This window comes from Astyanax mexicanus, chromosome 15, assembly GCF_023375975.1.
Source record: "Astyanax mexicanus isolate ESR-SI-001 chromosome 15, AstMex3_surface, whole genome shotgun sequence".
In the NCBI taxonomy this organism is placed as follows: Eukaryota; Metazoa; Chordata; class Actinopteri; order Characiformes; family Acestrorhamphidae; genus Astyanax; species Astyanax mexicanus.
Window position 1 is genome coordinate 31921754 of NC_064422.1, and position 13654 is coordinate 31935407.

A 13654-nucleotide genomic window follows, 5' to 3' on the forward strand; every position below is an offset into this window, starting at 1 on the left:
AACATCATGCCAATCCGGGCTACAGTTTCCGCTTCAGTGGCAGGAGTGGGGAAAATTTGTCATTGGATCACAACAGGTAATTCAAACAACAATTAGTTGATTTCACCGTATGTCAATGTCTCTATTTTGCACAAACAGTCTTGGTGGAGCAAGGGGATTTCTATCGCTTTTTCTCTACTCTCTCCATCTTGCTCAGTCTTTTTTTCCCCACTCTCTCCATTGCCCTGCTTACTGAGATGAATTGAGCTTAGCCACACTTCAATATCCCTCACCCAAAGGAGTAAATGGGGCCTGCAACTAAGGATCCTGACTCCACAACTTTCAACACACATATATATCTACAAGCAACAGTACACAAACAAACAGACGTACACACATACACAATTGGACCATCTCGGGGCTTGTGGTAAAGGCTGCAGTAGGGGTCATCGCTACATACTTGAGTGTTTGAACAGTAGTGAATTAGACACTGCGGGCCCGCAGGACAATTGGGCTATGTAAACACTGAGGACTTCCTTCCCTACAGTCCTTCAGGCCAGTGCTGAGACAGCCCACTGTTTAAACAGCTCTGAAATCCACAGCATGCTCACTACCAAACATCTGCTCTCTGTGGTACTAAACCTGGCTGAGCTCAGAACAGAGGCGGGATACAGTACACTGAAGACAAATTGGGGTAAGAAAAAAAGGGGCAGAAATAACATTTCTTAAAAATACTTTTAGCAAACAGCTTAAACAACCAAGAACATTTGGCCCCTGACCTGCGACTCCACCATTCAGAGCTACCTGTTATGACCAAGCAGGGAATTAATCTTCATCGATATTTGGAAAATGCAAAGTGCGGACGGCTCATAAAGATAGACGAGCAGTAAAGCTGAAGATAAAGGAAAAAGTATGTTCTAAAGGGCACCCTGGCAGACTGAACACTGTCACGGTCATGTGACTGCGCGTGGCGTGGCTAAAACTGTCTGCTGTCCAAAGCCAACAGCCTCGGGTCAGGATTAGGCCCTCTTTCCTTATAAATCACTCCCAACTCATCACTCCCTCTTTTGCCTCTGTCAGATAGCCAGTACAGACAGATTACTATTTACTATCAGTGACAGGCGCTCATCATCTCCATTAAACACGAAGAGCCGCTGGATTACACACCTCCTGTGTCATTGTGCTGAGCCTCGCACCCTTGAGATGAGTGCACATCATTACAATCTGGCTCCACATCACTGGCCGCTACCTAATGTCAGCCACATTCCGCTCACCCCTGGGCCAGTCAGCCACAGATACACTTCCATTCAATTTACCCCCCTCTTGGTATGTAATTGACAATTCACTCAGCATGGGAAGTCAATTCCCTGCGTTTTGGAATCGACTGCGCTGGGTTTTTCACACCGCTCTCTAATGAGATGTAGTGAGCGACAGTTGATCCTGGCTTATCAGTGGCAGAGAATGCAGACAGCCACACATTGCACTTCCCTACCTACAGCATGTGCTTACCAAACACTGTTAACACCTCACTCTCTGAATGGGAGCTATATTGATCTGAGTCTGCGGTTTTAGATTTTAAACCGAGCACTAATGTGGCCAGCAGTCATCTGACCACAAAAGTGCTAATCACATAAAATGTTATCTACATTGTTATGACTGTCATTCTGCCCAGGATGGAATAGGATGGAATTACCTGGATGTGCTGACACTATCTACAAACCTCCAGGTTAGCCACCATTTCATGCCTACGATTCAGGCCCGAATACCTGGACTTCTAAATGGCTTTATCTGTGAAAGCAGATTCTAGATTAGGAATGGCCAAATGTTTCAAAAAACAGGTCTGTTTGTTTTTAACACACTTCAGAGAGCAGGAAAAAAACATTCGTAATGTTAATTTAGAGTTGTAGGACAATATTATTATATTATATTTGTAATAATAATATATTGTAATAAGAGTTTTATGAGCATATTGTAAGTGCTCATTTAGTGCAAACTTTGAATTAAAACGAATGTAATAGGTATAGGTGAGCACTCAAATAGCAGATTGTTCTTTGTTTCAAAAAATATTACACTAAATATTGCATATTGTAAAAAAAATGTCTTTAAATATTGTGGTATAACATTTTACCACATCACCCACCCCTACTTTCAATGGAAGTCAATGTAAACAGATTTTGGTGCATTTCTTTTTGGAAATGACAAAATATAAAATATTTATACTTATATAACATTTTCTTATCAGATTCTAATTCTGAATTTAACTGATGAAGTCTTTTTTTTCACCCGAAAAAGAAGATTTCACTCAATTACAAATCTAGTTTCTTAACTAGATAATCACAGCTCATAACTACACAAACCCACCACATTTCCATATAAATGCATATATATACACACACACACACACACAACACACAACCCATGTTCACAAACAAATACACACAGATTCTTTGCTCTGAGCTTTCCGCCAGCAGTTAAAAGTTTAATTAGAAGATTAAAAATACATGGGCCAAGTTTTATCACCTATTATTTTCCCAAATGCAATGCAATGTTTCCGAAGGATCTACAGAAATTAAATACAGATTATCAGGGTAAACAGGATTTCACCTTACACAATAAAACGTCCTGCAATCTCAATTTGCAATCAGCTTCTGAACACACAGCCTCATCTGGGTGGTCTCAAATTAGCTCTTTCTTATCAAAGGGGAACATTTCACAGAAGAGTTGGGAATAATAATAATTACAGCCCTAAATAATCAACAAAAACACAAGCATATTTTTATACAGTCCTTAATAACATAATGACAAGAGCTTAATATATGCAACTTCCTCCTTTTTTCATGTTAAAATAGACACTGATGGGTCTTTATTTGTCGTTGGTTGGACAGAGAGAAATTGCTATGAAAATAGAAAGTAGAAAACGGCCATATTACTTTTTTTTGTCTTTCGATGGTGTGTGGCAGTGTCATTTTTTATGCTATTTTTGAAACTGAAATATTGTTGTTTTGTTGGCAGTGACACACACACACACCCACACACACATACACTTAAACTCCCTGTCCTAAGGGTGGACTCTGTACACTGCATAGGCATTAATTGCCATAGTCTGATAAAACACATTTACAAAGACAGTGTTCATGTATGTACGTACGTACGTACGTATATATATATATATATATACACACACACACAAACACACACACACACACACACGTGCAAAGTACAAACTCAAGTACAAACACTCCTACTCTCATTTGTCATAAAAAGGTTAAAGGGGCAACTCCTTCCCCAACAGAAAGCATGTCAGTGTGTGTGCACTTTGGCCCAAGCCAAGCACGTTCCAATCCAAACAAAAGCTCAGCACAGCAGCCGGATTCCAGCGGCGGCCGGGCTTCTCCCCGGGACGTTCTGGTGACGTGGCGTCAATCGGGAGGAGCTAATGAGTTAAGGAACCGGCCCGATTCATTAAAAGAGGAGAAAAGCCACACACATGGCTTGTCCATCAAGCGAAGCTATAAACTTGTCGCCTCCCCCCTTGTCTTTTCTCGGCCCTGCTGTGTTTTTTTTCCTCTCTTTTTTGGAGAAGATAAATGCAAGGCCTTGGGGCTCTATTGTTTGGACATCTAACCAGGAACTGTGGCCGCTCTCATTGCCCCAGCATTAGCAGCAATTATGCACCCTATTCAGGCGCCCTTTGTGCACCTCCCTCCCTACCATCCACCCTGTGTCCTACCCCCCGCCCCACCACAGCGGGCACACCGGCCCCTGCCTTTCCCGCTTTTCTTAACCTCCCTGCCCCCCTCCAGACCGGCCAACTGCCTTCTACTACTAAAACTACAATTCACAACTGCCAAAAACTCAACATTCCTCCACTCCTATGTAACCTTACAGCAAGGAGACATATTAAACATGACTGAAAATAGAACTGTTTCAATTAGAAATTTTAAGGACAATCTTGTTTAAATACAAACTATGCTTCATTTTAATAAAAGCAACACTTTTTACACTGATATTTTTTGCTATAGTTCCCTGTTAAATGCATATGTGAAGCTGATTTACTGTGATTACAATATCAATATTTTATTAATTTTAGTTAATTTGTATCAAAGGTTAAATGTAATCTCTGTAAGACAAATCAACATAGACTTCTACATTTTATACTAATTAATTTACCTCAATATTTATGGCAGCATTAAAATATGTCAGATATAGGTTTTAGCCCTGAAATTCTAAATCGGTGGATATCTAATAATTTTATAAATGGATGTAATTTAATTCTTGTTCCAATTCTGTTGTAAATTATAACGAATCTTAAGCATGATTTCCACCACTGTATACTATTTAAATCAATATAATTCTACATTTTATATCCTTATAATTAGGCCTGTGACAATAAAAACTTTCTTTAAGATAATATATTGTCCCAGAAATAATTGTTATAAAGAAAGTTATTGGTCTTTTTTAAGACCACATTTTGCCACAGATATATTAACAATATAATAGCATAAAAACACAATTAAACCCTTTTGAAGGGCCATTGACTTTTAATTATTAGGTATACTGGTATTGGAATTGTTCAGATATATACAAATACACTCTTTTATATAATAGTATTTATTATTATTATTATTATTATTATTATTACATTATTATACATTTATATAACTATACAAGTGTTTTCTTGTCTAGGGAAAGAATCCAATAAATACATGATTTACCATTGTTCCACAGAAGGTTTAACACACACAGTTACACACAGCTAGCACCTTAGTACATGAACACATGAACAGTGTGTGAACAAGACCGTCCACATGCACACACGTGGGACACCAAGCCTGTAATATGATTTCCATGTTTTTGGGAGCCTCTTGCAGCCTCAGTGTGGGCCAGCAGCACTATATTTACCAGAGGACAAAAGTTGCATTCCAGATGTACAGTGCAATCTTTGTGTTGAACTTTATGGAAATTAATTGGGGGGGGGGGGTGGTGGGGGGGGGGGGGGGGTGGTGGGGGGGGGGCTATATGAAGAGTTAAGGGGGGTGTGGGGTGACTAGCACACAGCTGCTGAGCCAACACTGCTCAGAGAGACCTACAATTTACAGCTTCCATTTATCAGCCAGGGGACAGCACCACATTCACTCCGCACTACAACTACAAACACACACTTTGGACACAGAAAGGAAGAGATTATATATGGCGCATAATTTGCAGGACAAAATTTGATATTTCTGTCTGAATTCTATAAGAAAAGACTGGACTGGTAATTCATGTAGAGCTGGGCAACATGGTATAAATATATCACAATATTTAAACACAAAATTAATCTTAAAACTGCTATTCAAATAAAAGAGTGATTAACAAAAAACTTGCTGCACATCAGCCAAATATCCAATCATCACTAATATACTGCCTATAATTAAACGTACAGTTGGGTCAGTGTTTGTAAAGCACTGACGATATTCTCTATGTGTTTAAAAAAGCATAATGTCGACAAAAGACAATTTATCACAATAAAACAAAACATTGTCATTGTTCAGATCAAAATGAATGCATGTGAAACGTTATTTTTTTTCTTTCTATTATATGTCTATAATGGAATGGATTATAAAATACTTCAAACAGATTAGATCCATGTCAATATGTGATTAGCGCACATTTATAAATATTTAAATAATAATAATTTTACAAAATAATAAGAATTCTAAACAGTTTTAAAGGATGAAGCTTGCCATCATTATCTTCATTATTACCATCATCATCATAAGATAATTAAAGCCAGCACGCAAAGAAAAAAATCTCAGTAAATATTTACAGCGTAAATCTTTTCCATTCATTCACCAGGCGCTAACAAAACCTTACTGTACTCTCTCTCTCCCTCTCTGTCCCTGACATATACACACACACACACACACACACACTCACTCTCTCTCTCTCTCTGCTCCTACATCTGCGATTCATTGACTTTACAATTTACCACATGTCGAGATGGGAGAGGTCGAGACTCCATCTGAATCACGGCACAAATATGCGAGTGATTTATTGTTTTAAAAACCGTGGGCCGATTTAGTGCAACTCCACTTTTCCTGAGCATTACTCCTATTGGCAGACCATGAACAATTACAGTTCGGACTAATTAAGCCCTGAGAATGTGCTGTGTGCCGCTAATGTCTCGCAGGCCCCAATTTCAGTTTAATGGTGCCAAACTTTGCTCCACAACTTAACTCGCTCAAATCCAAAACAGATTGCACTTATTCTTTTTTTCCTTCTTTCTTTCGTTTTTTTTTTAAACGGCTGTTTATCAAGCTTAAGCAAAATAGAGACTGTTTCTCTTTTCTTGCGTGGGATGAGAGAGAGAGGGAGGGAGAGAGAGAGAGAAAGAGAGACCAGGAGGAGGAAGAGAAGAAGAAGGCAAGAAAAAGAAAGAGAAGAGAGCAGAGAGAGAAAGAGAGAGAGAGACTTCCGCCAATCTTTGTCAACAAAAGTGATTTGCAAAACAAAAGGACGGCAACCTTCTAAATAAACTGGGAGTGTATTTTGTGGAGAGTAGCAGAAAACATGGCCGCGTAGCTCAGTGAACCCCCTGTGGATAGCAATTAGGAGCCATTAACATGTAAAGCCAATTTGATAAGGTATGAGTCTATCCCCCTAAATCCGCATTAAACTATCTTTTGCACCTCGCGCGACAAGCTATTCAGCGCAGCGCCAGAACACACATAATCCATATGATATGCCATTGTTGTCTAGGTATTAGTCAAAATGGCTAGCAAGATACTGCCGCGGTCTATTAAAATATGTTCATCCCGATCTGGACAAAAGCAAAGAAAAAGAAGCGTGCACGCACACGCATTCTGAACATAATGAATAAATTCATTTATAACAGCTTACAGCTCATAATAAAAGACAAAAGAAAATCTACATGCAAAAATGAAAAAAGAAAATCTACATGCATAAATAGTTTTTAATATTTAGAAAAGTCACCAGGAGCAGAACATTACAATTCTACATAAAGAAACTAAAACAAAGAAGACAAAAAAAAAGAAAGGAACAGGGGGGAAAAAATAAAGAGAAAAAAAGCAATTGTGCAACAGCAAAATCCAGCATGCCAGGCTTGCTGTGGAATTGCCACAGATTTCAGGGAACATCTTTCCCATTCCTCTAAAACAGAGCAGGGGACACTTGCTCGATGTTGCAGCTTTTTTTCTTCTTCCTTTTTTATTCCTTATTTTTAAAACTCCGCATAATTACACATTGAAACTTGAAACCCCTGCCAAAAGTCTGCAGGCCTGAGGAATTATGGGGCCAGGGGTGGCGTCAAATATCTTAACATTCATAAGTCGGAGAGGTAGTAAATAAACCCGGAGGATTTACAGCCACAAAGCCCCCTGCCTGTGCACTGCCAGCCAGCCCTGCGCGCTGCCTCCGCCTTAGACCTGTTGAGGTGTGAGGGTCTCCCCCAGCAGCCCCCTTAACCAGCCGCTTAACCAGTTTTCCTGTCCGCAACACGCCTTTGTGACACACTGCACGCATCGCATCCATGCACGCTGGCCGTCCACGGCCGCAGCCGCACGCTCACACGCTCTCGCTTCCTGCCGCCGACCCACTCCAGCCAAGAGGGCTGGCCAGCTATTGTTGTGTGCAGAGAGCGAGAAGGGGGCCGGCCGCCAAGGAGAAAAGAAGGGGGAACCGGCTTCGGCTGCGTGCAGCTTCATGTCAAATTGCTGAACGCCACCAAATTGTCATAAACCTTTTAAGGCTGAGCTACTTGGAAAAATAAACTTCCCGTTATTATGGCCCTCAGAGGTCAGACTAATTCCAGTCCTCCTCCTCCCAACCAAACACCATCCCACCCCGCCACCCCCCCTTCCCACTGGCACACACTTCAGCCTCCAGCCTCCGGCCCAGGCACAGGCATTTATTTCATCACTATTGCACGAGTGGGTTTCAGGAACGGATTCAGCTGACACAAGGCTTATGAAAATTCAAAAGATTTTTGTCACATTGCAGACATCAACCTCCACGCCACTGCCTACCACACGGCTCGCTCTCGCAGACACTTTACATCATCCTCCGGCATCTGGAGACTCGACTTAACTTAAAGCAGAGGTGCAATAAACAGCCCAATTTGTCTCAGTGTAAACAAAACGCTGCTATTCCTGTAGATTGTAATTCGATGGGGAAATAAAATAAAATAAATTGTGTGAGAAGGTGTGTGTAAAAACGAGGGTGCTGCAGACACACACATGCGGCCGATGTCTGCACCGGCACCGCTGAGGAAAATGTTGGGTAATAAAGGTTTAACTGCATCAGCACCAGCAGCAGCGAGGGTCCAGCCTGGTGCGTTTGTTAAAAAGAAAGACAGCTAATCGATGCTCAGGTGAATTATTTATACTGGACTTAAGTAATGCGTTTATGAATACAACGGCTTTCAACTTCAAAGCCGTGTGGGTAGGATGCCCAGGCAACACACAGGTAGCTCATGGAGAGAGGGAGAACAAGACAAAGAGAGAGAGAGAGAGAGAGAGAGAGAGAGAGAGAGAGAGAGAGAGAGAAAGAGAGACAGAGAGAAAAAAGAGAGAGAGCGAGAGAGAGAGAGAGAGAGAGAGAGAGAGAGAGAGAGAGAGAGAGAGAGAGAAAGCTCATATACTGAATATACAGTACTGTAATAACAATACTTGGGCCTGGATAAAGTCATTAGCCAATACCTCAAGATTTTACAATTATACAGAACAAGCAATAAAACAACTGACTCTCTGAGACATGTATTATAATAAACATTTAGGTGAGAGGCTATGTCAACACAACAGATCTGATTATACATGGATAATATCATGACACTACATAATAACCTTATGTTATCTATGGGGAGTGGAATACATATAAATAAATTCCATATTCAATAGACTTCCAGCCGTTTAGCTGAAGCAAAAAAAGGCTGAGGCTCAGCAGTGAACTGAGAGCAACCTTTAGATCACGCTCTTCAACCACATCCCTCACTTTCTGAACTAGAGCTATTTAACCACTGCCTCTAAAAACACCAGCAACAGATAACACAGATAAATACAATAACACACATTTTTGGGTTTTAAATGACTGCGCAAATTCATTACGATCATTAGGGTGTGTGTGTATGCATGTGTTTATTTATATACACCACAGTGTATGTATGCCCCGGTCATCTGCAATTGACTGGGTATTACTGTAATTGTTGTGGTATTACACTCCAGAAGACTTTCGTGCGTAAGAGAAAGCAAAGAATGGTGGCTAGAGTACAGCGTAATGTGAAAGTCGAATTTAACAAAGAAGCATCTTTTTTGGAGAAGCAGGCTGGCAATGGCCATGCACTGATAGACATTCAGCGCAGTCACACAGCAGTGAATCAATGATCCTGTGTCTCACTATTACGCACAACAGACTGCTTTTAAATTGCCACACATGCAAACATGCATTTACACTGTTTTTAACCTACATTCTAGCAACACACTTTTTTAGTCCCATGTAAATTATGCAATTATTTTAATTATTATATCTGCATGCAGTTTAAAAATTTTATTTGATATTAAATATTCCTGTGCAGTGATGAGGCATATAGCCAGTTTTGTTTCGTCTGCAATTTGTCTAAAGCTTGAAACAAGAGACGAACAGGTCTTACAGCATTGCTTTGGCATTAAAGTGATTAATAAAAATATCAGCAGTGTATTAAGAAAATTACCCCGTTAAAGCACCACTAATATCCTCTGGGAACAGGGGAATGCACTGGGAAAAAGTGTAGACATGCATAATTATATTAACGATGCTAATATTTAAAAAAAAATAAAAAAGCAAAAACAAAGTAAAATAAACTAAATAAGTAAATAGTTACATTATCAATAAATAAAACAGGTGCATTTTTGCAGACGTATGCCACATTCTAAATATGCATGTGTATTAGTAGGTTTCTTTGATCATAAAAAGGTCAATCATGTCTTGCAAAATTGCTGTCAATACAAACATTAATGTTTTATGAGGCGTGCATATTTTATGCAAATATTTACTTGCTTAAAAATATGTAAACGGTTCCTTAAAAGTGCTACTGAATATTTCACATGTTACGGTTTGGGGGATATAATGTAATGCAGTCTCAGATTCACTGAGCTGAAGGCTCCTAATTACCATTTAACAGCTCAATGTGCTCATCTCATGCTGACCATCATGTTGCCATTATGTATATGTATATATTTGTATATAGATGCATACAAAAAAATGTTTGTGTTTTTTTCATATAAATCATTTTGTTTAAAAAAAAGTAGCAAGAATGTATACAAATTATTATTTTGCATTTATATAAACAATAATAATTTAGAATGTAAAAAAACAATCATTTAAATATCAGCAACATTATGATCACATTTAAATGTGACCGATTTGTATATTATTGTTTATTATTTTTATTATTATTATTATTATTATTATTTCTAGTATTTCTGTTTTATTATTATTATTATTATTATTATTTTTATTATTATTATTTACATCGTGCGTGTTTAGCGTGTCGGGCAGCGGTTCAGGAATAAAAGTGTGTGTTTCTGATTGTTGTATTTTTATTTGTAGTTTGTGGAGCAGGCGGTGTGTGTGTGTGTATAAGAGTGTGTATGATGAGTGAGTGAGTGTGTACAGCGCCATGCCCTACAGCGGGAGCAGCACCGCTAACCTCAGCGACAACTTCCCAAACTTGTGCTGCTCCAGCAGCCCGGCTCGCTCCTCCCGCTCTGAGCTCCAGCAGCCCGGCTCGCCTTACCGCGGGCCCGCGGCGTGTCAGTAGTGCGGGGTGGGAGCGAGTGTGTGTGACTGTGACTGCGAGTGTCCACGTGTGTGTACAGAAACGGGGTACAGAAATAAAGCCACTTACTGTGCGTGCCGTCGGAGAGAGTGATCCGTTGGGGAGGTAGGGGCTCGTTAGATCGGGGATCATTATAAATGGATAGCCCGGGTACGGGGGGCTCTTGAACAGCCCTCCATCTTGCCTTTTCGCAGCTAACATGGCGGGGGGAAAAGAAGAAAACTTTCTTTTAGGCACCTTCAAATAAACTTTCCGTCTCTCTTTGTGTGTTTGTACTTTTCACAGTAAGGCTACGAGATAGGTTCTCGTGTTATGAAACACAGAGGCTAAAAGAGAGTAAAGAAGTGTGGTGTATTATTTGTGTAGTTAGAGCGGAGAAAAGAGCAGACTCACTCACCCTCCTCTAAACTTTCTCGTGTTTTGTCTCTGAAAGTTTCCGACCTAGGCGGAGGCCGTCTTTCCGCCTTCAAATGCAACCAAACACAGGGACAGCGCTTTAGAAACACGCTGGGAAAAGCGACTTTATTAGTTAGTAAAGTTAGCTAACTAACGTTACCTACGCGGCTTAGCTTTAACTAGCTAGCCGCCACCAAAAACACACACAACAACGGTTGCTAGGTTAACAGTTAAGTTAACATTAACAACAACATTAGCAGCAGAACTAGCAGAAGTGTGTGGAGGAATAATAGTAAAAATATGGAGCTCCGCTCGGATCCTCCACTACTCCACTTTTTACCCGCTTACCTCCGAGTCCGAGGAGCTGTTCTGGTTCGTCTCCGACTCGTTCACAAGAGAAGACTTGACGTCTGCTAAATCCCTTTCTGCAGAAGAGTTCTCCGAGATCTTTTCCTCCTGCTCTCCTTCGTCTTTGAACGAAATCATTTCATCGTTCGCGCCCAGATCGTCCCCTCCACCGCCGTTCAGCTGCGGCATTTTCCCGAGCAATTTTGGGGGGCGAAAAACGCAAAGTTTTTAAAGCCTTGATCTCCGCGATCCCGAATCCCAGAGTCTCTTTTTTTAAGGAGTAGTTTTCAGGGGGTCTGCCCTGGCGTTTCCCGAGCTCTGGCGGCTAGTAGAAAAACTCAAAAAAAGAAGAAGAAGAGGGGGGATCTTGGCAGGAAAAGAAGCCGGAGATGGAGCCGAGGCGCTCGGATTGAGTGAGTTGAAGTTGGTCGGAGTGGTTTTCAGTTCAAAGGCGGCGCTGATTGACAGATAGAGAGGGATGGAAATAGAGAGAGTCTGGATTCGGGATTATTGACAGGGAGAAACACACAAGAAACTAATGAGATTCAAACAGGGAGGGACTTGAAGTGACGTTTTCATAAATAGAGAGGGGCAGGAAAGTATTGGAGGGAGAGAGAGAGAGAGAGAGAGAGAGAGTGTGGGAGAGAGAGGGAGAGAGCGAGAGAGAAAAAAAGGGCTTGAGGAAACGAGCAGTCGAGAGAGAGAGAGCGAGAAAGAGAGAGAGGCTTTAGTTTGAAAAGCAGGGAAGGAAAAGGCAGCTTTGGTGAAGAGCAGCAGAGTTTAGGAGAGTCGCCCTGTTTGCTTTAGTGCTGGAATGGCGGAGCAGGCGGAAGCTGCACAGAAAAAGAGAGAGCGAGAGAGAAAGAAAAAGACTGATAGATAATAAATACACACTCAGCCAGTTTCTAAAACACACACACACGCACTTACTTACTCTCACACACACACACACGGGCGGACTCCTCATACAAAGGAATTAAATTAAATTCGCTTCCTTGTTTTTTTATTATTCCGTTTTAGGAATAAAAAAAAAACTGGGAACTCCTGATTTTAATAATGCAAAACAATGAAATGAATTTGCACACGGTTATATTCATTTATTTAATTAAAACGATACCATTATAGCTAATATATTTTTATTTTTTTTATATATGAAACAAAATACCAAAAAAACAAAATCAAGCTCAATCAATTAAAGGATTCAATAAACAGTTTTAGTTTCTAACAATTTATATCCACAAAATCGTTTTAATTTAGATCATTCAAATTGAATTCCTATTTTGTTATATGTAAATGTTTTTTTTATAAGTATAAAAACAGCAGGTTTCTGAAGGGGTGATGCAGGTAAAGGCATAGAGGCTAGTGCGTGTGTGCTCCTGTTCTATACTGAGCGTGTGGAAAGAGAAGGGGCCGGCAGTGTCCAGATAGACTAATGAGGGCTACCTGCATTCAGGATGAATAAAAGAATAAGGGTCTGGATTCTCTGTGCCCAGCAAAATTGCTTTTTTTCTTGCCAAAAATGTGTTTTAAAAAGTATGTAAATATAAATCATATATAAATGCAGTTGTTCTGTTTTTTTCTTTATTTGTCTCTGTTACATACTGTAGAAAATATCCATAGAATGTCTATAGAATGTCTATATCCATAGAATATCTAACAAATTTGATTAATTGAATTACTGTATTAATGTGATTTTCAAAAAAGGATAATGGAAATTGTACATCTTAAAATATATAAGCTGCTACATGGAATCATAGTACATAAACATTTGCTTCAGTCCGAAACATGTAAAATGTTACATAATTTACACTTGTTCTTAACTAAAATAAAAGGATGTTATGTTTTCACCATGTTTAAAATAAAAGCTGTATGTAAGATTGAAGGGGGTTACTTACTATTTGTAAAATAAATAAATAAAATGTAAAGGATACAATGGCTTGGCCATCAATTTAAATGGTGCGCATATATTCGAAAAATATCAAGATTATTTTGTTTTTACAATATCGCCCAACCCTACTAGACAGTAAATGATTCTAAGCACTTATACAAAATAAAATATGTTTAAATTACATAATACATCGACATCTAAGCCACAAATTAATTAGAACCAACACAACA

The 13654-nt window shown here is 39.7% G+C and overlaps 1 protein-coding gene across 31 annotated transcripts in view; it reads right to left on the reverse strand.

Moving 5' to 3' along the window:
* Positions 1 to 12348, reverse strand: part of tcf7l2 (transcription factor 7 like 2) — a 104790-nt gene extending 92442 nt beyond the window's left edge. For 4 of the 31 annotated variants that reach the window (XM_049464329.1, XM_049464331.1, XM_049464330.1 and 1 more), the window contains exons 1-3: positions 11537 to 12342; positions 11190 to 11256; positions 10862 to 10986 (exon numbers count right to left, since the gene is read on the reverse strand). In XM_049464329.1, the coding sequence (XP_049320286.1) occupies positions 10862 to 10986; positions 11190 to 11256; positions 11537 to 11725 (381 nt within the window). In that variant the 5' untranslated portion in view covers positions 11726 to 12342. Of the gene's footprint in view, positions 1 to 10861; positions 10987 to 11189; positions 11257 to 11536 lie in introns of all 31 variants that reach the window. The other 27 variants (XM_007259224.4, XM_007259223.4, XM_049464332.1 and 24 more) reach the window with 18 other exon arrangements.
* Between the last annotated feature and the right edge of the window lie 1306 nt (positions 12349 to 13654).